The following is a 27,551-nucleotide window of genomic DNA, read 5'->3' as shown; positions in this document are numbered from 1 at the left end:
TATGGAAAGGCTATGAGTGATGTGAGAGTTGTTTCCGTCGCTAAGGTTTGTGTAGTAGAGGCTTGTGCCTTTGTCTTTGATCAACGTAAGTGGATCTTTGGTTTTCAGACGCTGGCGTCGAGGGAAGTTTGTAAAGCTTGTGTAGTAGGGGCTTGTGCCTTTGTCTTTGATCAACGTAAGTGGGTTTTTGGTATCTAATAAAAAATGGGAACAAGTCGATCAAAGAAGGGATTGTTGTATGGTAACTACAATGGAAGTGATATTTGTATCATATAATAATCACAAACTTTACCGTTCACGTGAAGAGTCCTTGGTATCTTTCTAGCAAAGATTGGGACCTTGGGTAGGTTTATTTACAAGCATTCTATTTTTGTTATTACCAATGGAAGAAATAACTATTATTATGGAAACTTTTAGTATTCGCTTTTAGATTATTAATTTAGTTAAAAATGAGATCAGATAGATGATGGAGTATGACTGATGTTTAAATAGAGTAGGAAGTAGATAATGAAAAAGAAGATAAAATAAATTACTTGCAATTTTTAAAATTTGCATGACTTGATTTGTATAAGAACTGATGATAAATTTTATTCAAATTTTTTATTGGAACACAAGTAAAAGCTGAAATAGTCAAAGACGATATCTTTATAACATCATGTGTGAATGATCCTGTCTCCGGGAAGGCCACGCGGAACAGCTAGTCTTATGGCTCAAGAGTGAGTCACTAAAAGCCATACGCGTGGTGCTCAAATCAAATTCGATCATATAGTCTTGAAGCTGATGTGTCCCAATGACCATCGGCTCAGTAGGTTTCTTTCCTCCGTCAGCGAATGCCAAACAAATCACCGTCTCCAACACTCTCACCACCGTGTTCGCACCGTGAAACCTCCACTTCACCTCCCTTCCATTCCCTGGCATCCCAATCTCTATCACCGGCACGTTCATGAACTCCTCTACGTTCCTTCTGGAACCGCCTTCATCGAAGCATGTTTTAAATGGTGTAAAACCTGGGAACTCAGGCATTCCTGGGACCTCAGACATTCCTATTTTCTGTAAAAGCATAGTTAAATCCAAACAAGTATGATCAGCAAATCTATTACACACAAATATTTCAAATCGAATATCAAAAATCAAATTTATTAGTTCATTAATTAAAATAGTCATGTTATTTGTCATTTGTGTGTAATATATATATTTAACTATTTTCACAGATAACAAAACTAAAATAGTTTTTTTTGGTGTTTAAATATTTAAACTATTTAAAATAAAATGGTTTTGTTATTTGTATATTTATATATATGTAGATATTATTAAAATAAAAAGAGCTTGTTATGTAATATACCTTTGCTTGAAGCGTAAATGCACTAGCAAGAGCATTGTAGATATCGGTTTGTAGTACGGTGTATGGAACCACCGTGCTGATCTTTGCTCCGCCTTCAAGCAAACTTGGGTTCAACGATAAAGGTACTCCGTCGACGTAGATTGACGTGGGGGAGATAATATATTTTCCCGAGTCAATGTTTTTCAACGGCGTCAGAGTCATCGGGATGGGATTATTGCTACCAGTGAACGGCGGGATAATATAGCCGTTAACGCCACCGACATAGAAGTGACCTACGCCGAAAACAGAAGAAGGCAAGCAGAGAGCGAACTTCGGGATGACGTTAAACGCTCTCGTCACCTGTCTCCAGAACGGGAGTTCTCCAGCCGGAGAAAGACCAAGAACTCCGGCGAACGGAAGGGAAAGGCCTTGGGTGGCGCAGGAAAATGTGAAGCGGGGTAGAGAGACTTCGGAGAGCTGTCTCCCGCCGTCTGTAGTGGAGAAGGTGGCTTTGTCTTGAACGACACGGCCGGTGACGGGTTTGCCGAGAGGGTTTGGTTGACGGAAAAGACAATATTTTCCGTCGCAGCCGTTGCCGGGGATGGACTTGCAGGTGGAGCTCTTGCAAGTGATGAGGCGGAGTGATGATAAAGATTTGAGTTCGCGGCAGTTGAGCCACGTTAGGTTGGTTTCGAGATCGAGGACGAGGGTAGCGTAAGACTTCTCGGCGGATCCGATGTCGAAGGCGGTGTAGTATTGTTTGGAGGGTTCGTGTTTCATGATCGGAAGAAGGTATTGGGCTTCTGACATCAGAGTAATGGAGGCAAACATGGAGATAAAAACGATGAGCCGCGCAAGGCCACCCATCTTTGTTTTCTAGGTTTTTTTTTGTTGGTTTACTTGTTGTAAACGTTATGAATGTGATTGGCTGATTGTTTGTTTGTGGATGGAGATGGAGTACTATAGATGCATGGTATTTAAACGTAAAATAAACTTTGTATCTAAGAAAATGTAATTATTTTTATTTTATAATAGTATTGTTTAATGTTTTGAGCACGTTGAATATGTTTTCCAGTGTTTAAATTACGGGCACTTCCGCGTAACGAGACTATTTATATTTTTGTTTTTTGGTAAAAACGAGACTATTATATGCGTGTAATATATATGATTCACATGACAACAGCTAGATTATATTTGAAAAGTTGTAGAAATGTCTTTTTTTTTTTTCACTGAATTTTATTTAATGGGACAAAGCCCAACATAGACCAAGCCCAAATTTACACAAGAGACCAACAAAAGCCCAACAAACGGATCCAGATTACATTACGATTGAGGCCCAAGCCCACAAGCAGAAACCGTCAAGAAGGAAAGGACATATCACCGTCCACGTGTAAAGCCACCGAGCGACCATGCCCACGCGTCAGAATGAAGGTCAACTTTTCACCACCGGAAATCCTGAGGCGGAGCGCCGGAATCTCGCCGTCAGCAAAGAAAAACCGACGAAGAAAAGGCTCAAACCGAGCGATCTACGTTGAAACCCAAAAACGTCCACCAGATCTACGCTTCATCAAGAGAATACAATCATCTTCAATCGATCTAAAACCTTTCGACTTTCCTTAAATAAAGCCCATCATCTTTAATGATACAAATAAGCCTGAAGATGAATCAACCCAACACGGGGAAGGAAAGAGCAGTCGAAAAGTGAAGAAAAAGAGTTGATTGAGACAGGGGATTACAAAAGCGGAGATACATCAAACCGGGAAAAGACCCGGAGGAGAGCCGCCGACAACACCAGACGGAGGTGTGACGCGGAGTCAAAAGCCAGCCGCCATCGCCAGAGAAGAAGGCAAAGACGCCGGAGCCAAAAGCCGGACGACCATCGAGAGTTACGATGTGACGTCGGAGACAGAGCCGGCCGACCACCGAAGGAAAAGGTGCGTCGCCGGAGACAAAAACCGATCAGATAAACTCTCTTGACTCTACTCCTTGTGAAAGATAAAGTTTAGGAACAAGGAAAAAAGAGAGGAAATCCTTTCTCTAAAAGAGAGGAGAGAGAGTCTCAGTTGTAGAAATGTCTGTAGAGCCGCTCAAGCATCAATATAATTCACGTGGTGGCTACTTATTATTTTCTTATATTTTTTCGAAGAAGTTAGCTGACTTCTTATGCTAGATCCTAATATATGATAAATTCTTGCTGGATCCTGAAGTACTGAAGTTGATATAAACAAATACATACAACTCGAGTAAATAATAACCATCACATATTCACACGTTATGTCTAAACTTCATTGGTTCATGGCAATGCCTGCAACATTAATTAACTCATTGCTCATTGATGCACTAAAACTGAACCTTTTTAACCGTCAAGTTAAGAATGGTAGTTGTATTTAAGATTCAATCTAGAGGACTAATCTACACTTTATTTTTATAGGTTTTCAATTTAGCTAAAACTAAAAGTAGAGTTTGATTTAGGTGGTACGTGCAAGCAAGTAAACAGTTGCAAAGAATAAATTCGATATTAAAGAGAAGTCAATCTAGGGTTTTTCATCGGGTGTCAATGCTTAGCCAAACATTTATTCAAGCGCTTTGAAGTATAATCTAGAACACGGATCACTCAATTAGAACAGCCCATTGTCGTGGTGTTGTTCCATTTGCGATTCGACTTTGACACCTAAACTTTCGTTTAGATCAAGGGTCGACTGCAAGCAATAGAGATCAAGTCCGATAGGCTCACCGAGCACTCTAGTATCTACTTTCGCTGACTAGAGATGCGCGGCTCATTCATTCAATATCAAGTGATCTCCTACACGGTTAATGAATAGATAAAATCTAGCAACAAGTGATCAGATTATAGCTAGCATTAAGAACAAAGATGAACAAAGACACAATATAATAGCTTATTTATGTTTAGCTTAGCGATCAACACCTTAGAACCCTAGACAAGCTAGCCGACTACTCAGTCATAACGCAAGATGAACAAGACATGATAACTGAATAATACTGCATATAAATCCAAGATAAATCAATAGGGTTCAGGATGAACTTCTCTTTCAAGAAGAGGAGACGTCTCCCTTAAAATATCAATTATCCAAGAATAAGTCTAGGTATCTTGCAAAAACTAGCGTAAAAAGAAAATAAAGATAGAGACGGCTTTTATATGGAGGCGCCTTAGACTTCAGAGTAGGTAATCAGTGATTAGGGAAGAGCTTTGAAGGATATGGAAACTTCCATAAATGTCGGGAACAATCGTCTGGCTGCTCCTTGTGGGATCAACCGTTAGACTGCTCCGCTTGATTGTTCTTCGGAGAAAGTCTCCAATTCTTGTTCCTTTCTTCACGATTCTTCCTTTAGTTCTTTAGTCCACTCCAGACCTGAAATGACTCTAAAAATACTGGACTAACTCGATAAAACATTGAAAACCAATTAAAAAGCATATAAACAATGGTGCCAAAAACACCATATATCACTCATCTAGATAACTCTTGACACCTAAGTCATTATAGAGTATTAAGCTATATCTATCTATACCTCTTGTTAAGCTCCAAATCCTACAACATGCTTTTACAAGAAAATAAACAGGACTGACCGTTTCTAAATGAGTTTATAAGAAATGAAATAAATAAAAAGTATGTAAAAAAAGGAGGAGAAAAAAGTCATTCTAACTTTTTTTTTTCTTATTACAAAAAAAGTGTCACTTTAGAATTATAATGTAAATTTTATTTACTTTCAGCTTAAATTAATTGTAAGGTGCATTGATCTTATAAATTATTTTATTTATCTCAAATTTTATTGATCAAACATGTATAATTAATAGAAACCTGATTACATTTCTTTCACTTTTTTAATCTTTGTGAAAAAGTCAAAGTGACACTTATTTAGAAACAAAAAATATATATTTGAGTTATATTAGTTAGTTCCGTAATTTTTATTTAAAAAAATAATAGAAAACCATGGGCGAATGCACGTGTTGAACAGAGAGAGAGGGCAGTTGCCCCCACTAAATTATAATAAATAGATCTTAGCGTGACCAAATTTCAGAGTGAACGTTTGTCTCATCTGTTTTTGCCCCCACTCCATCTAAGCATATGCCCCTCTTGTATCCGGTTCGAAGCCTTTTTTTAATGCATATTTGTTTTTGTTTTTACTCTATTAAATATTTTTCAGCATGGAATCACATCTTTTATTTCCGTATATTCATAAGCCGCGCGATTTAATTCCCAACAGACAAATCATTGTCATTTATTCAAAGGGTTTTGGGTAAATTGCTAAAAGAGAACAAAAAAATAAGGTTGTTGTCCTTTTGGTATAAAACCAACATAAAGTTGTCTCAATAGTATAATTTTTCTCATAATCCCAAAACTAACCTTATATTTAATCTAATTAAACATAATTTAAAAGTTAATTTGAATTTAAAAAAAAAAGTTAATAGAGAAAAGGAAAAAAAAAACAGTTGAAAGGCAATCGAAAAGAAAAGAGATATAGATATGCATCTTAGAGAACAAGAGTTTGTGAGAAGAATCAAAAGAAAAACTATGAAAAAATCATAGATTGATGAAGAAGAGAAGGGATAATCGTTTTTTTATTTAATTTTTTCAAGTAAAATCGACCATAACACGTTTTAGGAAGTTAGAATATTTCTAGGAGATTTTTAGAATATTTCCTTAACTGAAATTTCATTAATTTTCGCAAAAAATCAGGTATTCTTATCCGTAGAAGGTGACTTCTAAAAGTTTAGAAGAATGATAAAAATTGTGAATACACTTTCTATTTTGAGTAGACATAAGAGTACATTGTAGAAAATACATTCCTCAAAATTTAGAATACTTTATAAAAGTAGAAGATGCATTCGGAAGGAAAGTGGATACATTTTAGTAGAATGTGCATTCCTCTTTTTTAGAAATTTAGTAAATAGTAAAATGAGCGTTCTAAAAGAAGTAGATGAACGTGTTTATTTTAGAAATCGTTTTCTACTATACCATTTTTCATAGAAGACGCATTCTACTTTTAATAGAACGTATTTTAAAAATCTTATTTACCAAGTTTTTGAACAAAAAAAATTACCAACTTGTGTAAATGGATGTTTATTAATTGTTTATATTTTTAATAATTTTTTTCATTCACAAAATTATTTATTTCATTAGTTTTCAGAAATACAAAGGGTAAAAAGGAGAAAAAATGGACAAAATTAGTTTTATACCAAAAGGACAACAACCTGATTTTTTTGTTCTCTTTTGGCAATTTTTCCAAGGTTTTTTCTGTTTCTTTGTTTTGCATAATTTTGTTTTACAGTATGGAAACACACCAATTTCCGTTCTCTTCTCTAAAATAATTACATGATCTACTTGCCATTTATTAATTGTTTTAGCTTTATACTCCCTCAGTTTCTTAAAGATATATATTTTGGTGTTTTTAGACATATTAAGAAAACACATTAATCATGCATTGTTTTTAAAAATTATCAAATTCCAATACTTTTTAACCAATAATTTTCAATTAATTTTCAATTAATTTTATTAAAATTTGTAATTTTTGAATAAAAAATATAAAAAATCTATCTTTGTGAAATAATTTTTTTTTTCTAAAACTTCTATCTTAACGAAACAGAGGGAGTATTGAGTTACTGTTATTTAAAATACAAAATATTGCTCAATTAACTTTCATTATAATTATTATGGTCTTATATATCTTTTTGTAAATCATATATTGATATTAAATTAATTAAAAATTAATATATAAAAAGCAGTATTTGCCCCCACTCAAAAATATTTCTAGATCCGCCACTGTAGAGAACATTGATAATTAATTTATGATTAATTTAATAACAAACTTATTATATATTTAGATGAACTAACCTATTTAACTAAAATTTTAAGAATCATTGCGGTGATGACATGTGGATATTTCAAATATTGTAATATTTTTTTTAATATAGAGGGGTTTCTCTGTCAAGATAGTAGAAAATATTAGATTATTGTCAACATACATAGAAATGCCAAAAAACATTTGAAGGCATCCATATGAGATTCCCTGTCGAGATAGTAGTGATTAAAATACATAATGCATCTATATACGCGATGAATTATACGTAGACCACATGGTTCACAATTGCACATAATGTAATCTTTTTCTAGATCTCGTGGAAGCCCTAGAAATTATATGTTTTTCAAATCTATATATCTCGTGTAAGTTGTGTAATAGTTAAACACTTTCTTACGCATGCTTGATTTTAATTAATGATTCACTCGCTGATTTAGAACATTTCTGTTGGAAATTTTCAATGATTAATCTGAAAAAAAAAATGAAGAGAAATGAGAAGAGATTTTTCAAACGAGAATGGCTGATCCGCCACGGAGATCTAAGACAAGGCTATGAAATGAGTGAGAGGAGAGTGTCTGTTGTTTACGAGGTCAAAGGATTGTGTAGTAGAGACTGGTGGCTTTGTCTTTGATTAACGGAAGCAAAAACGGTGGGATTTTTTTTTTCACCCCGGTCACTAGGGAAGTCTGTAGGGTTAAGATGATAAAGAGTGGAACAAGTTTGATCAAAGAAGCCAGTGTTGTATAAATTTACTTTCCTGATAATGTATTTTATAGCAATGAAGTGCTCTACCATTCACGTGATGGAGTGATCCTTGGTATCTTAGCAAAGTTAGGACCTTGCGTATATTTCTTTAGAAGTTTTCTACTTTTGTTATTTCCCATGAAAACTATTATAGAAACTTTTACTATCCAGTTTTAGATTATTTAGTTTAAATAAGATCAGATAGATAATTACGAAGTGGTAGACGAACTTTTGGGAGTTCAGCAATTTGAGTTCGAAAATATCTCGTCACATATTATTTTGTGGCCATATAGATATGAAATCATGTTTTAGGCTTCATTTGAATGTTTTTTTTTTTGACATCAAACATCTACAGGTTTCATTTGAATGTTTAAAGCGAGAGTTTATCTATGAATTATACTTCGATTTAGATATTAGTCTGATATTTTTTCCGTACACTTGAGATAAACAATAAAATCAGATAGATGGTGTATATATATGACTGAGGTTTAAATAGAGTAGTAAGTAGATAATAAAAAAGATGGAAAATAATAAAATAAAATTATTAATATATCTAAATTTTGTAAAAACAACAATTTTTTTTTTTGCAAGTTTCACAATTATTAATAAATGTACGAAATTCTTAAACATTGGGCGAATATTAACTTATAACAAACGATACATTTAAAAGAAAATGTGGATAGTTTTATTCAAATTTTTGATTGGAACACAAGTAAAAGCTGAAATGGCAAAGATGATTTCTTGGTGTCATGTGTGATTGCTTTTATTTCTTGTAAGGCTACGTGGAACAGTTAGTGTTATGGAATATGAGTGGGTCACTAAAAGCCATTTGTGTGGTGCTTAAATCGAATTCGATCAAATAGTCTTGAAGCTGATGTGTCCCAATGACCATGGACTCATTAGGTTTCTTTCCTCCGTCGACAAACGCCAAACAAATCACCGTCTCTGACACTCTTTCCACCATATTCGCACCTTGAAACCTCCACTTCACCTCCTTTCCATTCCCTGGCAGCCCAATCTCCATCACAGACACATCTATGTTCTTTCCTGAAGCGCCTTCTTCAAAACAGTATTTAAATGGCGCATGTTCTGGGGTCTCAGTCATTCCTATATTCTGTGAAAACAAAGTTAAAACCCAAACAAAGATGAGATTAGTAGACTTAATATACATAAATCTTACACGAAGATTTAAGATTGGGTATATAGATTAAGAAAACTTTTAGTTTCATATATTTTATAAACAAAAGCATATCATTAACAATTCACCTAACTCTAACCTCCCAAATAACAAAATAAAAAGCAAAAATACTAACGATGAAATTTAATGGGCGAATTACCGAAAGATCCAAAAATGTTTTTTGATCATTATATCACACAAGTAAGAAAATGACCAAATTTTTTTTTATTAAATAGGGTAAATGACAGTAGATATAAAAATATAAACAAATATTATATAAAAAATAAACATTAAAAATATAATTTGTTGTTTTCCAAAAAATATTTTTGATTTTTTTTTTTTTTTTTGAAATTTAAAATTCGTTTTTGAAAACATTTTTAGAATTATTATTTAAAATTTTTAAATCTTAACTATTTATGATAAAAACGTTTTAGTGATATCCAATGGTATTTATCAAAGTTTAATAAATTTTACACTGAATTTTTTTTGAGTTTTTTTTTGAGAAATAAAATTGAAAATATTTGAACAAAAATTAACTCTAACGTTAAGTATTAGCTGACAAAAAAAAACCTCAAGTATTAAAAACCGGAAGGAAGGAGTATTTGAAATCGAATATCAAAAATCAAATTTATCAGTTCATTAGATAAAAAAATAGTTGTCATATAATACCGTTGCTTTAAGCGTAAAAGCTTGAGCAAGAGCATTGTAGATATCGGTTTGAAGTACGGTGTATGGAACCACTGTACTGAGCTGGGCTCCGCCCTCGAGCAAACTTGGGTCCAACGTTAAAGGAGCTCTGTCAACGTAGATGGACGTAACGGAGATTAGATATTTTCCCGAGTCAATTTTCAACGGCGTCAAAGTCATCGGAACGGTTTTTTTCCCACCCAGCGACGGGGTGCCCATAAAGAGGTACCCGTAGCGGGAAGAAGGCAAGCAGAGAGAAAACTTCGGGATGATGTTATACGCTGACGTCATCTGTCTCCAGAACGGAAACTCTCCCGGAGAAAGAGCAAGAACTCCAGCGATGGGAGGGGCCATGCCTTGGAGGTATTTCTCGACGGCGCAGGAGAATGTGAAGCGGCGAGAAGGGGCTATGTGGACTGGTTGTTCGCCTTCTGTAGTGAAGATGGTAGCGTTGTCTTGAACTACACGGCCGGTGGTCACTACGGTGTTTTTACCGAGAGGCCTTGGTTGCCTGTAAAGACAGGTGTTTCTGTCGCAGCCATTGCCGGGGATTGATTTGCAGGTGGAGCTCTTGCAAGTGACGACGCGAAGTGATGATAAAGATTTGATTTTGCGGCAGTTGAGCCACGTTAGGTTGGTTCCAAGATCGAGGAGGAGGTTAACGGGAGACGTCATTGCGGCGGATCCGATGTAGACAGTGGTGTAATATTGTTTGGAGGGTTCGTCTTTGGTGACGGCAAGAAGGTACTGGGCTTCTGACATCAGAGCTATGGCGGCAAACATGGAGACGAAGACGATGAGGTGTGTAACGCCACCCATCTTTGTTTTCTAGGGCTTTTTTGTTTACTTGTTGTAAACGACAATGAATGTGATTGTCTGTTTGCGAATGAAGATGGACTATTAAAGATGTTTGGTATATATAGATGTAAAGTAAACTACTACTATCTATCTAAGAAAATGAAAATTATAGGTAGATATTAATTATTCTTTAATGTTTTGAGCACGTTTAATGTTTTTCTCTCTAGTGTTTAAACTATACGCATTCCCGCAAAAAGGCACTATTAATTATGCATACGACAGATATATATACACCTGACAACAGCTAGATTATATTTGAAAATTAGAGAAATGTTGGTAGATCCTGGAGGATAATTTCATTAAAAATTTAAGCTCTGCTCAGCTCAAGTATCAATATAATTCAAAAAAAATATTAATATAATTCGCGCAGGAGCTACTTCATATTTTCTTAGTTAACTTCTGGGACCTGATCTTAATATCGCAATTATGATCAACTCTTGCTGGATCGTGAAATTGATATAAACAGATGCATACAACTCGAGTAATAACCATCATACCTTAAGTTTAAGCTCATGTCAATGCGTTTCAAATTCACCGGTAACTTAACTCATTGCTCATCTAGATGAGTCTTTGACAACTAACTCATCATATTGTTGGCGGTTGGTGTAGTAGAATAGCTGAGCCCGATTTTGGTTCTAAGCAGTTACTTTATTGGTCAATGTGGAGGAAGAAGAAAATTCATCAGATCACAAAATGATGGATTCGGTAGATCTCATGACACCTATAGACAAAAAATAATTTTTCGAGAAAGACATGTTCAACCATCAACAAAGGAAAGGAGGTGCATGGGCAAACCATAAGTCGTGAACGGGGAAAAAGGACGTAAAACCACGGTAGACGCGGTTAAGTTGTTTCCTTTTATTTTGTAAAAGTTTTTAAAAATTGTACGACATGGATAATAGCGTGTAGTGTTTCGTATAACATGCCAATTCTTTTAATAAACACAACTAACGAAGAGCCACACAATTAGGGCTGGCACAAATCCGGTATTCGCTATTTTAAGTGTACTTGATACTTGACTTGCTTTGCAAGAGTAATAAAATTTCCGATTTGTATTTGACTTGTTAGAAACGAGCACTTGCTATCTCGAATACTTGATCAAAAATAAATTACTCGCAAATTATTTGCTCTGCTTTATTACTTGTTACTTATGAATATTTATGAATTGTTTAAATAGTATTTCTAAAATTTAAAAACTACTTACTAAATATTAGTCTATTAGAAATAGACATGAAAGTTTACTTATTTATTCTACTAAAAACATAAAAATTACTTTAAAGAAAATATTTGCGCATATTATAAAGAAGCGAGTTTAAACCGATTAACGAGTAACTAGTTTAATCTCTTATTTAGTAATGGGCTGTCCTGTTAATTAGACTAGCATTTGTATTAAACTAATATCAAATACAAGACAAGTATTATTTTGTAAGTAACAAGTATTATTTAACAAGTAAGTATTTTATAAGAATAAGTAACGAGTATTTTGTAGAACGAGTAATGAATACCAAGTAACGAGGCAAGTACTGAAAAAATTAAATGATACTTCATACTTACTTTGTCTTTGCGAGTAATAAAATTTGTTGACTTGTTACTCGACTTGGCAACGCCGAATATTTGAATTTTCAAGATGGATACAAATCAAGTAACGGGTATAAACCGAATATCAAGTAATGATGCCCAGTCTTCACAATCACGAAACGTCAAGGAACTCGTTTAATGGACCAGAAAGATAAATGGTAACATAAAATCCACTAACAATATTAACTGGAAGTGCTTATCAAATGATATACTATGGGTGAGATTGGTACACCTCAGCGTAACTGAGCGTAAACAAAATGAAGAAATTGAGAGGAAAAAAAAACAAACAATTAGAGTAAATAACAAAACACAAAAAATCTTAGAATTGCTGGTCTTGCATGGATCTTCACCGATCACAACATTACAGAGATATCTAGAGGCTCCTGCTACCAAGACAATGTTTCATCTCCTCTTGTGGCAGAAGTCCTAGCAATCCGATGTGCACTCTTCCAAGCTTCTTCTCTCAACCATAACAAAATCTGGCTTCTTTCAGACTTTCAAGGGCTCATTAGAGCCATCAACGATCAATATAACTTTTCAGTGTTCTAGCGAATGTGGAATCGTTTATCTCTTCTGCTTTCTTTTTTGTTTCCGTCTCTTTTATATCCGGTTGCTTTAATGGGCCGGCCTACTTTTGGCAAAAGCATGCTTATGTATTAACTCTGTTATGAGTTCTTAAGCCCGTTTTAATGGAATTTCTTAGTTGCTAAAAAAAGAACAGAAAAAAAGAAATGAAGAGAGATAAATAAACAGGTGAAAAAAAGAAAGAAAACGTAAACTTTTTACTTCATTTTGTCAAGTGAAAAATTTTCTGTCATTTTTAGCTCAATTCAACTAAAAGTAGCTGAAAAATATTTTTGCTATATTCAACTTGATCGGTGAAAATTGAGCAGAATACAGAGTAAAATATATTTACTCCAAAACTTTTACTCTAATATGTATAATCCAGTCATACTCTTTGTGTGTATTCTTATTATTATGATTACTATAAACTAGGTGTCTTGCCCGCATATGCGGGCTTAATCGTTTTAAAAATATTTATTAGTTTATTTTTTATTAATTAAAAATCAGCATAATAACTTATTATTTATGTTTTCAAAAACATTAAATCAAACATATATATATATATATATGACAAAAATATAATTAAATATATATGTTTAATTAAAATTTATTAAAGATAACATTGACTTTAACCACATAATTTATTATAATTGTTTTATATTTTATTTTTAAATTCTATAATTGAAAAATATGTTTTAAGATAACAACATAATATATAAGAAATTTCTTATTTAAAAAAAGTTAATTTTATTTATAAAAATTCGTTTTTGATAATTAATTATAAATTTATTAAAGATAATACTGACTTTAACCACTGAATTTATTATAATTGTTTTATATTTTATTTTTAAATATATAGTTGATAAATATGTTTTAAGCTAACAACTCAATTTATAAGAATTATATTATTTTAAAAAAAGTTAATTTTATCAATAAAAATTGAAAACAATTAAATCAAACATATATATATATATATATATATATGACAAAAATATAATTAAATATATATGTTTAATTAAAATTTATTAAAGATAACATTGACTTTAACCACTGAATTTATTATAATTGTTTTATATTTTATTTTTAAATTTATAATTGAAAAATATGTTTTAAGATAACAAAAAAATATATAAGAATTTTCTTATTTTAAAAAAAATTAATTTTATTAATAAAAATTAGTTTTCGATAATTAATTATAAATTTATTAAAGATAACATTGACTTTAACCACTGAATTTATTATAATTGTTTTATATTTTATTTTTAAATATATAGTGGAAAATATGTTTTAAGATAACAACACAATATATAAGAATTGTCTTATTTTTTAAAAGTTAATTTTATTAATAAAAATTCATTTTTGATAATTAATTATATATAAAATTCATTAAGGGTATTATAGATATTAACCGCTCTAACTTTCAACGTGAGAGCTCGATTTCAAAAATTTACTTTATAATTGAAAAATATGTTTTAAGATAACAAAACAATATATAAGAATTTTCTTATTTTTAAAAGGGCAATTGTCAATAATAGCACCTTTTGAAGTTTATGTCTCAAAAATAGCACTAGAAGGAGAAAATCACAAAAATGACATTCATTAAAGGGTAAAATATCCCTAATACCCTTGGTTTAAAATTAAATAAACAAACAAAAATAAATAAAAATAAATAAAAAAATAAAAAAAAAGAAGAATTTTTTTTTATAGTTTCGGATTATATGTTTTCAGATTCGAAATTTTTATAAATTTTTTTTTGAAATTTTTTTTCAAAATTTTTTTTTTATTTTTTTCCAAATTTTCTTTTTATAATTTAAAATACATTTTGAAACTGTTTTTAAAATTTTTATTTTTTATTTTTTATAAAATTTTAAACCCTAATTCCAAAACCCCACCCCTTAACTCTAAACCCTAAGGTTTGGATTAATTAACCCAAGGGGTATAAGTGTATATTTACCTCTTTAATGAAACCTATTTTTGTGACTTTGAGCCTTGAGTGCTACTTTGGGAACAAAAACTTGGTTTAGTGCTATTCTAGTCTTTTTCTCTTTTTAAAAAATTAATTTTATTAATAAAAATTAGTTTTTGATAATTAATTATAAATTTATTAAAGATAACATTGACTTTAACCATTGAATTTATTATAATTGTTTTATATTTTATTTAAAAATTTTATAGTGGAAAAATATGTTTTAAGATAACAACACAATATGTAAGAATTATCTTATTTTTAAAAAGTTAATCTTATTAATAAAAATTCGTTTTTGATAATTAATTATATATAAAATTCATTAAGGGTATTATAGATATTAACCGCTCTAACTTTTAACGTGAAAGCTCTGTTGCAAAATTTTACTTCGTAAATAATAGTATAGAATTGATAAAAATTCGTTTTTGATAATTAGTTATATATAAAATTCATTAAGGGTATTATAGATATTAACCGCTCTAACTTTTAACGTGAAAGCTCTGTTGCAAAATTTTACTTCGCAAATAATAGTATAGATGGTCAGATCTCAGATGCTAGAAAATATATGTCGGAACCCATGTGTGATTTTCTGTGGAGACAATAGTAATTATGATTTATAATGTGTTTATGTATGCGATGAATGATAGCTAGACCACATGGCTTTCATGATGTATGGATATATTTTTAAATTGTTTATTATGATTACTAGATGGTCACTGGTCAACAACATACATAAGAGATGCTAAGAAAATATAAGAAGGGACCCATATGAGATTTTATGTCGAGATAGTTGTAATTAAAATACAGAATCCAGCTATGCGATAAATGATATCTAGACCACATGGTTCACATAACTTCTAGATGGAAGCCCTAGAAATATTATGTTTTCTAAACTATATATATACTCCATCTATCTATCTATATTATTATTTGCGAAGTAAATTTTTACAATGAAGCTCTCACGTTAAAAGTTAGAGTAGTTAATATCGTTTATACCCTTAATGAATAAAATGTATAAATAAATTAAAAAAATAAAAATGAAATTTTAATTGATTTTGATTAGATAATTGATTATTATTAAGAATAGTAAAAATTATCCAAAATCTGAAAATATAATTTAAAAAAAGAGATAACTTCTGTATATATTGTATTGTTATCTGAAAAAGTCTTTAAGTAAAAAGTTAAAAACATAAATTCTATAACTAAATATTAATTAAATAAAATTATTAATTATATAATTAAAAATAAAATATTGAATTATCCAAAATCTAAAAATATAATTTAAAAAAAAAATTTCTATATATATATTGTATTGTTATCTGAAAAAGTATTTTAGTAAAACGTTAAAAACATAAATTATATAATTAAATATCAAACAAACATTTTTTTTTAATTATATAATTTAAAACTATTATTTGCGAAATAAATTTTCGCAATGGAGTTCTCACGTTGAAAGTTAGAGTGGTTAATATCGTTTAAGCCTTAATGAATAAAATGTATAAATAAATTAAAAAATAAGAACAAAATTTTAATTGATTTTGATTAGATAATTTATTAATATTAAGAATAGTAAGAATTATCCAAAATTTGAAAATATAATTTAAAAAAGAGATAACTTCTGTATATATTGTATTGTTATCTGAAAAAGTCTTTAAGTAAAAAGTTAAAAACATAAATTCTATAACTAAATATTAATTAAATAAAATTATTAATTATATAATTAAAAATAGAATATTGAATTATCCAAAATCTAAAAATTATAATTAAAAAGATAATTTATATATATATTGTATTGTTATATGAAAAAATATTTTAGTAAAACGTTAAAAACATAAATTATATAATTAAATATTAATCAAATAATTTTTTTAATTATATAACTAAAAATATAATATTGAGTTATTTTAAGATTTATTTTAGTAATGAATCTATATATATAAAACTATGTTTGCCTCTCTCCTAAGCTATCCAGGTGGAAAGTCAGTCTCTGAGAGACCGACACGTGTCTCTGGGTTTTATTTTTTTTAGCTAGACTTGAGTTTAACTTTGGGCTTATACTATGAAGAATTGAGAGGGCTTTTTACTCATTAATATTATTGAATGTGTTACTTATTTGTTAATACATAGTAGATAAAACAAAAAAAACACACATTACGATATGGACGTTATCTTATCATCAAAGCAATTTTTACCATATGTACCTCATCCTGTGATAATTTATAAAGTTGCAACGAATCTATGAGTTCAGCAAATTTGCAATTACCTACTTCAGAATTTTAAGTATATAAACAGTCAACAGTAGTGTGTTGAATATTATATTCATATAATTTAAAAGCCTTTATAAATTTTTATTTTTAAATATACACCAAAACCTTTTTTTTTAAAAGGACTTGATACCTGGATATCCTGTAATATGCAATAAATTGCATAGTCTAGGATTCGAACCCCATACCTGAGTGTAGAAGCCTTTAAACCTTAACCAATAGGCTACGGTGCTTCCACGCACCAAAAACTTTATGAAAGTAAATAGGGGTTTTTGCAAAATTGACCTACAACTTAAAGTCAAACACAAAACTAACCTCTCTTTTTTAAAAAAATTGGTTTTGCCCTATTCACCCTACAAGTTCATATAATTTACGAAAATGCCATCAATTTTTTTTTTTCGAAAATGACATTTTTACACTCTGACCTCATCATCTTCAAGTAATTACAAGATTGCCATTGTCATCAATACCACAACCACCATGAACAACCAATTTGAAGCTCTTAATGCTCCCAAAATCGATTTACCCTTCTTCTTTTTCCATTCTTGTGAACTAAACACAACATATCTCTCACTTTCTCTCCACAATGAGCTAAAAAAACCAAGATTTTGATTCTAAAATTTTTATGGTTCATAGAGTCATAGAAGCTAACGATTATGGGTGGGTGACTTTCGTTTGTGATTCTGTGTGCTTGGAGAAGCCTTATGTATGCTAAGGAACTTATCTCACCAATTTAAGGTATGACATCGAGTTTTTTTCCAGATCTGTTCGTCAGACGACTTACCTGGAAGTCTTCTGGCTGTAGACGACTTACCTGGAAGTCGTCTGGCTGTAGACGACTTACCTGGAAGTCGTCTGGTCAACGCAGATGTTATTTTTGTAATTGACTTTGAAATCTGTAACCTGAGACGACTGAAAGTTAAGTCGTCTACTATTGTTTGGTTTCAAAAAAAATTCCAAAGAACCTAGACGACTTACATTTCAGTCGTCATAGGTTAGTTTTGCATTTGACTGGATAATTTCAGAAGTTTGACTTTCCCAGACGACTTACATTTCAGTCGTCTGGCAAAAATTAAAATAATAATATTTTTTTTAAAGTAAACGACTTACAATTAAGTAGTCATAGGTTAGTTTTGCAATTGAAAAAAAAAACTTCAAGATTTAATTATACACAGAAGACTTATAATTAAGTCGTCCACCAGACGACTTAATTGTAAGTCGTCCAGGATTTTTTTCCGAGATTCTGGTCAAACCTCGTAAATCCTGGACGACTTACATTTCAGTCGTCTCGTGGATGACTGAATTATAAGTCGTTTGTATATAATTAAATCTTGAAGTTTTTTTTTTTTAAATTGCAAAACTAACCTATGACGACTTAACTGTAAGTCGTCTACTTTTAAAAAAATATTATTATTTTAATTTTCACTAGACGACTAAAATGTAAGTCGTCCAAAAAGTCAAACTTTTGAAATAATCCAGTCAAATGCAAAACTAACCTCTGACGACTGAAATGTAAGTCGTCTAGCTTTTTTGGAGTTTTTTTTTTAACCAAACAATAGTAGACGACTTAACTTTCAGTCGTCCGAAATAACAGATTTCAAAGTCAATTGCAAAAATAACCTCTGCGTTGACCAGGCGACATATAGTTTAGTCGTCTAGACAACTTAGATTGAAGTCGTCCGCGTCTTCTCCACTAGTTTTTAAGTCTTCTACGTTAGTTTTTGAATAACTTGTATTTTTAAGAGTGATAAGTAACTTCAAGATATGTAAAACTCATATTTACAAAATATGTTCTCTCCCTTAGTTTTACTAGATTTGATTAAGTTTTTCAATGCAAACTTATAAGAAATATGATATGCTTTGACTAGTTACTATTGTTTGTTTCCATCTCTTAAGTATTATTGTTATAGACAATAATGATGACTATTGTTTTAAGTTGGAAGAAGGGTTAAAATGCTTCTTAAAATGTTGTATCAATATGAAGCTACCAACATTATTGTTTATTAAGATGAGAAAAATGCCATTGGAGTTTATTTTTGCATATGAGAGATCCAAAGATAAGAAAAAGGCTACTGAAGTCTATTATTTCATTGATTTGTAAATGTGTAAACACATTGTTAGCACATTTAATACATCTTGGAAAACATTATTACTGATTTTACAAAAAATTCACAACTAAAAGTGTATACATGCAATTCACAAAACAGACCACAAACAAAACTATTATAGATCATTCATCTACAAAGACAAGCTTGGATTCCACTTGAGTAGACAAGACCAGACGACTTCTAAGAAGTCCAGACGACTTCCAGGAAGTTCAGACGACTTTGCCAGAAGACTTTTAGGAAGTTCAGACGACTTTACAGGAAATCCAGACGACTTTTAGGAAGTCCAGACGACTTCCAGACGACTTCTAGACGACTTCCAGACGACTAACAAGTAAGTCGTCCCAGAAGTCTTCGAGATCTGAAAAACCAGCATATTAAATCCAGATCTGAAAAACCTGCATATTCAAAAACGTTCAAATAGCTTAAAAACAGAAAAAAATGAGTGGAAGATTAGATAAATCTACCTTTACAGAACACACAAAAATACATATCTAAAAATAATAGATCTACCTTTAAATTAGTGGAAGATGAGTACCATCTAATTAAAAACCTGCAAAAAAAAAAAATAGATTAGTAAGAAAGACATGAGACAAATTTGAAAAATTCATATAAAGTTTGGTGTTTTCAAGTCAAAGAGATTAGAGTGGGTTTGGAGAGTTTTAGTTTGAGAAAAAAGTAAGAACTTTATACAACAAGAAGTTACCAAATGAAGAAAAATCAGACATAAGAACTTACCAAAACGCTCAGAAAAATCCAGACGACTTCCTAGAAGTCCAGAAGTCCAGACGACTTCCTGGAAGTCCAGACGACTTTGTCAGAAGACTTCCAAGAAGTCCAGACGACTTCCAGACGACTAACAGGTAAGTCGTCCCAGAAGTCTTCCAGATCTGAAAAACCTGCACATCAAATCCAGATCTGAAAAACCTGCATATCCAAAAACGTTCAAATGACTTACAAATAGAGAAAATGAGTGGAAGATTAGATAAATCGACATTTATAGAACACACAAAAATACATATCTAAAATTAATAGATCTACCTCTAAATTAGTGGAAGATGAGTACCATTTGATTAAAAACCTGCAAAAGAGATAGATTAGTAAAAAATACATGAAACAAAACTGAAAAATTCATATAAAGTTTGGTGTTTTCAAGTCAAAGTCGTCTGGTTTAAATTATTTAAGCGGGAAAATAATTTTTTTAAAAAATTGTAGGCGGAAATATTTGGACGACTTACATGTAAGTCGTCTGTTTTAATTTCTTCACCAGACGACTGAAATGTAAGTCGTCCGAGTAAAATGATCCGGTTAGGTTAAAACGTACATTGGTAAAATATAAGGTTCGGTATGATGTGGACGACTGAAATATACGTCGTCCGGGTAAATTATTCAACAGACGACTGAAATATAAGTCGTCCACACCCTAAACATAACCTCTAAACTTAATTATCTAATTAAACACTTCATAAAACCAAATCAAACTTGAAAAGTGTTTACTATACACAGAAATAAACACATATAGGTGAAAACTAATTTTTGAAAAAAACATTTTAGTTTTCCAAAATCTAACCCTAACAATACATACAATACTACAACATATGTTTGCCAAACTCCTAAACCAAAGTATTACATGATTCACTACTTCCACTCATCTATCTTCAGAACAAATCAATTTTATCATATCTTAATTTATATCAGTTAAAACTGTTTATAATTACTTAATTTTTATTTTTTACGCATCAAAATATTTTTTTACAAGATTTATAAATTATTTTTAAAATAAACTGGTACCTGACGACTTACACTTCAGTCGTCCAGACGACTTCCAACATCTCAGACGACTCAGACGATTTACTGGGGCTATATTCGTAAAAATGGCTTCTGTTTTTTTGTTTGGTCACAAGGAGCTGAGCTGTAATTTCACTAGGCTTTTAGGTTAGTTTTGCATTTGATTCAAGTTTGGGTATAGGTTTGGGATTAAAATCAAGTTGTGGGTTAGTTTTGGCAAAAACCCCAAGTAAATATCCATTCAGATTCTCAACCACTTCCAATACCACCAACGCTAAAAAAATTTAATCAAGTGCACGAAAACTATAATATATTTAAAACTACAATAACTACATTAGTTAATAAAAATCCGTTTTAAAAAATATTATGGATGCATACATAAATATTAAGAGAAATGTATAAAAAGAAATAAAAATAACAATAACTTGAAGAACAAAATGTATAAGACTAAGAATATTTATGATTTGTGGTCTAAGATATATTCAACTTATTGTCACAAAAAACTTAATAAAAAAATATATACTTTGTTTTAAGAACATTTAAAATCACGTTAAAATTTTTAACATTTAAAAAAAAATTATGAATCAATAATATTAATATAAAATTTTATCCGAAAAACTCAGCACTAAATGCATAAAGAAAAAACAAACAAACCCTAAACCCTATAATCCTAAGCATAATTCTAAACCAAACCTTAAACCCAACCTAAACCAAACGCTAAACCTTTCCTACTACCTAAACCCTAAATTCTACCTAACCCTAGACCCTACCTAAACCTAGACCTTAAACCTATCTAACCCTAAACCTACATAAACCTAACCCTAATCCCTAAACCCTTCATACTACCTAACCCTAAACGTAAAGCCTACCTAACCCTAAACCCTATTTAACCCTAAACCCTACTTAACCCTAAACCCTTCCTAACCCTAAAACCCTACCTAAAACCTAACCCTAAACCCTACCTAACCCTAACCCTAAACCCTACCTACCCTAAACTCTACCTAACCCTAAACCCTACTAACCCTAACCCTACATAACCCTAAACCTTACTAACCCTACCTAACCTAAAACTTTTCTAACCCTAAACCCTTTCTAACCCTAAACCCTACTAACCCTAAACCCTACTAACCCCTACTAACCCTAAACCCTTTCTAACCCTAAACCCTACCTAACCCTAAACCCTACCTAATTCTAAACCCTACCAAACCCTAAACCCTACCTAATCCTAAACCCTACCTACCCTAAACCCTTTCTAACCTTAAACCCTACCTAACCCTAAACCCTTTCTAACCCTAAACCTGACCTAACCCTAAACCCTGCCTAACCCTAAACCCTTTCTAGCCCTAAATCTAACCCTAAACCCTACTAACCCTAAACCTTTCTAACCCTAAACCCTACCTAATTCTAAACCCTACCTAACCCTAACCCTATATAACCCTAAACCCTACCTAAACCCTACCTAACCCTAAAACTTTTCTAACCCTAAACCCTATTAACCCTAAACCCTACATAACCCTAAACCCTACCAAACCCTAAACCCTACCTAACCCTAAACCCTATGTAACCCTAAACCCTACCTAACCCTAAACTCTACCTAGCCCTAAACCCTACCAACCCTAAACCTTACCTAACCCTACTAACCCTAAACCCTAGCTACCCATAAACCCCTTTTAACCCTAAATCCTACCTAACCCTAAACTCTTTCTAACCCTAAAACCTTCCTAACCCTAAACCCTGCCTAACCCTAAAAACCCTACCTAACCCTAATCCCTTTCTAAACCTAAACCCTATCTAACCCTAAATCCTGCTAACCCTAAACCCTGCCTAAACCTAACCTAACCATAAATCCCATCTAACGCTAAAACTCTACCAACCCTAAACACTAAAAAATAATCTCAAAACTTAAAGCTAAAAAAACCTAAACTCTACCGCTATGTAATTTTTTGTTGTGATATTTAAATAACAAATTACATAGTGGATTTTAAATTTTACATCCATTATTTTAATTGTCAAAATATTTTGAAAGTTGTATCTTATGAATAAAAAAGATAAATTATATTTTAATAACGTTAAATTTTGTTAAAATAGAATGAAAAACTATTATCATAAATAAATAAAGAATTTTGATGAAATTTGAAAATCTTCGAATCAATAACAAATAATTAGTAATATTTCAAAAATCCTTAAATTATTATAGCAGTAGAATCTCAAAAAAAAAAAAAAACAATTTAAGTTCTCAAACATTTATTTGCCAATAACCATCCTTAAATCTTTGCTCATTCACAAAAAATAATATTCTTTACATAAATTGGAAACAAGTTTTGTTTTTTGACTAGAGACCCAAGTTTAAATAATACCACTAAAATATTTTAATATTTAATTGTTCAGAAATAACAAGTTAATGTTCTTAAAACAATAACCATCCTTAAATCTTTGCTCATTCAAAAAAATAATATTTTTTACATAAATTGGAAACAAGTTTTGTTTTTTGACTAGAGATCCAAGTTTAAATTATACCACTAATATATTTTAATATTTAATTGTTCAGAAATATATATATTTATATATTCGAGAGTAGACAATGCATAGATGATACTAAATTGATCGCAAGAATTCTTTTTGGAAAACACAATATAACTAGTATAGTATACAAAGAACTTTTCAAAAATTTATGAAAATGTTAAGTCCGCATCGCGGGCAAAACACCTAGTACACATTATTTGTGAAATTATTTTGATGTATCATCACATTCAATTCAACCAAAAAAGATGATATGGTTTTGGAGAAAATGTTACATGACACTAATATAATTGTGACATGTACAGTTTTACTTAAAAATCTATACTTTTAGTAAGTTTTTTTTTCACTATGGTAAATGACTACTAACTTTTATATAATTATTCATGTAATTTTTACATAAATTTTATTTTTGGTAAGACTAATAACTAATAACTCAATATCACTATTAAATTAATATATATTACATTAATACAAAATCAGCTAAATACAATTACAATATAATTTTATACATCATCTTATATATCATATTCTGTATAAATATATATATATATATATATATATATATATATATATATATATTTACCAAAATTAATTATAAGTGTACATCAACAAATACAAAACGAAAGCAACACTGATTAAATATATTTTTGATAAGTAAATGGTTAAAATTTTATTTTAATTTATTGGTTGATTAGGTTAATTAAAAATTGATTTTTCAGTTTAACATATTTTAACTAAAACAAACCAAAAATCAAAAAATTATTTGAATTCATATATTTTATATATATATTATTATTTTTTAAAACTAGGAGGTAAGTTATATATTGTGTTTTAAAGAGTGTTAAAGAGTGTGTCCGGTCCAAATTGGCTCTTTCTGTTTAGTAGTTATGGTTTACTCATGTCTTGATGATCAAGATATGAATATCCTAAAAGATATTTGTATATCTTCCATATCTCTCTTGTAATAATCAGTACATCTTGTAGAGAATATGTATATAAAGAGATCAACCTCCATGGAATAAGATTATCCAGTTTTAACCTAAAGCTCTCTCTTACTTTACAATATCCACTTTTAGATTATTAGTTTAAAATGAGATTAGGTAGATGATGTGTATGACTGATGCTTAAATTGGTAAATAAACAATGAAATAGTTGGGAAAGAGAAGAAAAATAAATTGTTAATATATATATTTGAATTAGCATGTCCAATTTCTGGAAAATAACTAAAAAACTTTGCAAGTCTCACAATTATTAATAAATGTGCACAATTCTTAAACATTGTGGGAATATTAACTTATAAGAAAGGAAAATAAACGATACATTTAAAAGAAAAAGTCGATAAATTTATTCAATTTTTTTAATTGTAACACACAAGTAAAAGCTGAAATGGCAAAGATGATCTCTTAGTGTCGTGTGTGATGATTGATTTTATTTCTGGGAAAGCTACGTGGAGCAGCTAGTGTTATGGAGTGAAAGTGGATCACTAAAAGCCAATCGCCTGGTGCTAAAATCAAATTCGATCAAATAGTCTTGAAGCTGATGTGTCCCAATGACCATGAACTCATTAGGTTTGTTTCCTCCGTCGACGAACGCCAAACAAATCACTGTCTCGGACACCCTTTCCACTATATTGGCACCTTGAAACCTCCACTTCACCTCCTTTCCATTCCCTGGCAGCCCAATCTCCATCATAGACACATCTATGTTCTTTCCGGAAGCGCCTTCTTCAAAACAGTGTTTAAATGGTGCATGTCCTGTGGTCTCAGACATTCCTTTTCTCTGTGAAACGAAGTTAATTAAAACCCAAACAAAAATGATTAGTAGGCTTGAGATACCGTCAATACTCCTGATGTTTTAAAATTGTGCATATGAATTAAGAAACATTTGATTTTTCTATATTTTCTAAACAAAAACATCATTAACTATTCACCTAATTATAATTTGATCAATAGTAAAATAGACAACAAAATACTAACATTAAAAATTTAATAAAATTAAAATAAAAATAAAATGTTATATAATTTTGAACCAAAAATTTATCTCTAAAATTATGTATTAAAAACCTAAGTGAGTATTTGAAATCGAATATCAAAAATCAAATTTATTAGTTCATAAAATTTAAAAAGAGTTTTGTTATTTAATACCGCTGCGTTAAACGTAAAAGACTGAGCAAGAGCATCGTAGATATCGGTTTGTAGTACGGTGTAAGGGACCACCGTGCTGAGCTTGGCTCCACCCTCAAGCAAACTTGGGTTAACCGGTAAATGGATTCCGTCAACGTAGATCGACGTGACAGAGATTAGATATTTTCCCGAGACAAGGGTCAACGGCGTCAAAGTCATGGGAACGGGATTATTTCCACCGAACAGCGGGGTATTAAAGGAACTTGTGGCGCCCATGTAGAATTTACCGACGCGGGAAGAAGGCAAGCAGAGAGCGAACTTCGGGATGACGTTAAACGCTGACGACACCTGTCTCCAGAACGGGTGCTCTCCCGAACAAAGACCAATAACTCCGGAGATCGGGGAGGCAATGCCTTGGAGGTTACTCTGGACGGCGCAGGAGAATGTGAAGGGGCGGAAAGAGACAATGGACGGTGGTACTCCGTTCTCTGTAGTGAAGATGGTGGCTTTGTCTTGAACGACACGGTCGGTTTTGGTCACAGTGTGGTTTGTGAGGAGGAAAGGACTTGGTTCACGGTAAAGACAGATTTTTCCATCGCAGCCAGTAGTGCCGGTGATGAATTTGCAGGTGTAGCTCTCGCATGTAACGAGGCGGAGTGATGATAAAGATTTGATGTTGCGGCAGTTGAGCCACGTGAGGTTGGTTCCTAGATCGAGGAGGAGGTTAACGGGAGAAGACGTTGTGGCGGATCCGATGTAGATAAGTGTGTAATATTGTTTGGAGGGTTCGTGTTTGAAGATCGGGAGAATGTATTGGGCTTCTGATATCAGAGTTATGGCTGCAAATATGGAGACGAAGACGATGAGGTGCGTAAGGCCACACATCTTTGTGTTTCTTGTGAATCATATAAGATATGAGGAAGAAGATGAAAACATAACTTTGTATCCCATTCAACTTAAGGATTATACACAGCGGCCATTATGGCTTTATATACAAAGAGAGCCGAGCTACCACTTGACCTAATGCTCACATTAGTATACGCAAGCATCTAAACAACCAAAACTGTTAAAGATAGAAGTAGCTAAGGGCGCTGTGATATCATGAGCTGTCTTCTCCGTACCAGGACCATAACAGAGACGTGAACTCTGTCGTTTACCACAGCTGCGTTCTCCTCTGTTAACGGCTACTACATTTGTTGTGCTGGGCTTAATGGGCTTGACATCTTCTCTCGTTACCGGCCCAGACACACAGGTGAAACCTTCTGCTGCAACTGGAGTCTTTGACTCACTTGTTCTAATACTTCCCCTCAAACTTGGAGTGGGAGGAACCGAAACTCCAAGTTTGCTTCTCAACCGAAAGAATGACTCTTGACTCAGAGACTTTGTGAACACATCAGCAGTCTGTAATGAGGCTGGAATGTGACGAACCTCCAATGCCTTAAGGGCAACCCGTTCCCGCACATAATGATAATCAATGTCAAAATGTTTTGTACGCTTATGAAACATCGGGTTAGCTGTGAGGCAAACAGCCGATAGATTATCACAGAGCAGAAGAGGAAGGCGTTGTTGAGTAAGACCCATAATGCGCAACAGGTTTTGTAGCCATACTATCTCAGAAGTTGCCATAGACATCGTTCTATACTCAGCTTCAGTCGACGACTTGGACACTGTATCATGACGTTTTGCACACCAAGAGATAACGTTGGAACCAAGTAGAGTGCAGAAACCGCCAGTAGACCTGCGAGTTTCCTTACACCCAGCCCAATCACTATCACTATAGCACACCAATGTCGAATCAGAGTTAGACTTTATGCTTATACCCATATCCAAAGTTCCCTTCACATACCGGAGAATACGTTTTAACAGATGAAAGTCTGACTGACTTGGGGAATGCATTCTCTGACAGATGAAGTTGACAGAGAACTGTAAGTGAGGACGCGTAAGAGTAAGATACTGCAACTTGCCGGCAAGACATCTGAAGTGAGACGGATCCGGAAACGCTTCATCCTGACCCGGAACTTTATCCAATTTCAGTGGCA

General features: G+C 32.0%; 4 protein-coding genes across 4 annotated transcripts in view; 1 reads left to right on the top strand and 3 right to left on the bottom strand.

Annotated features, from left to right (window-relative positions):
- The window catches only part of LOC106357258 (probable aspartic proteinase GIP2), a 6,536-nt gene extending 6,207 nt beyond the window's left edge, over positions 1–329 (top strand). Inside the window, exon 2 of the mRNA XM_013796934.3 lies at positions 1–329. This exon is cut by the window's left edge and continues 1,877 nt beyond it. The gene's annotated coding sequence lies outside the window, so the exon portion shown is untranslated.
- A 219-nt stretch (positions 330–548) lies between these two features.
- On the bottom strand, positions 549–2,282 carry LOC111206265 (gamma conglutin 1-like). Its single transcript, XM_048743152.1, has 2 exons — positions 1,343–2,282; positions 549–1,050 (listed from the first exon to the last, which is right to left on the bottom strand). Exons 1-2 carry the CDS (start codon positions 2,186–2,188, stop codon positions 646–648), a joined length of 1,251 nt encoding a protein of 416 aa, XP_048599109.1. The 5' UTR covers positions 2,189–2,282; the 3' UTR covers positions 549–645.
- A 5,921-nt stretch (positions 2,283–8,203) lies between these two features.
- Positions 8,204–12,091, bottom strand: LOC106433635 (probable aspartic proteinase GIP2). The gene is made up of 2 exons (XM_048743151.1): positions 9,729–12,091; positions 8,204–8,996 (listed from the first exon to the last, which is right to left on the bottom strand). The coding sequence occupies exons 1-2, from the start codon at positions 10,563–10,565 to the stop codon at positions 8,661–8,663; spliced, it is 1,173 nt and encodes a 390-aa protein (XP_048599108.1). The 5' UTR covers positions 10,566–12,091; the 3' UTR covers positions 8,204–8,660.
- Positions 12,092–24,318: 12,227 nt separating this feature from the next.
- Positions 24,319–26,543, bottom strand: LOC125579237 (probable aspartic proteinase GIP2). Its single transcript, XM_048743150.1, has 2 exons — positions 25,534–26,543; positions 24,319–25,168 (listed from the first exon to the last, which is right to left on the bottom strand). The coding sequence occupies exons 1-2, from the start codon at positions 26,395–26,397 to the stop codon at positions 24,833–24,835; spliced, it is 1,200 nt and encodes a 399-aa protein (XP_048599107.1). The 5' UTR covers positions 26,398–26,543; the 3' UTR covers positions 24,319–24,832.
- Between the last annotated feature and the right edge of the window lie 1,008 nt (positions 26,544–27,551).

This window comes from Brassica napus, chromosome A10, assembly GCF_020379485.1.
Source record: "Brassica napus cultivar Da-Ae chromosome A10, Da-Ae, whole genome shotgun sequence".
Taxonomy (NCBI): Eukaryota; Viridiplantae; Streptophyta; class Magnoliopsida; order Brassicales; family Brassicaceae; genus Brassica; species Brassica napus.
This window is presented reverse-complemented; position numbering and strand designations above follow the sequence as displayed.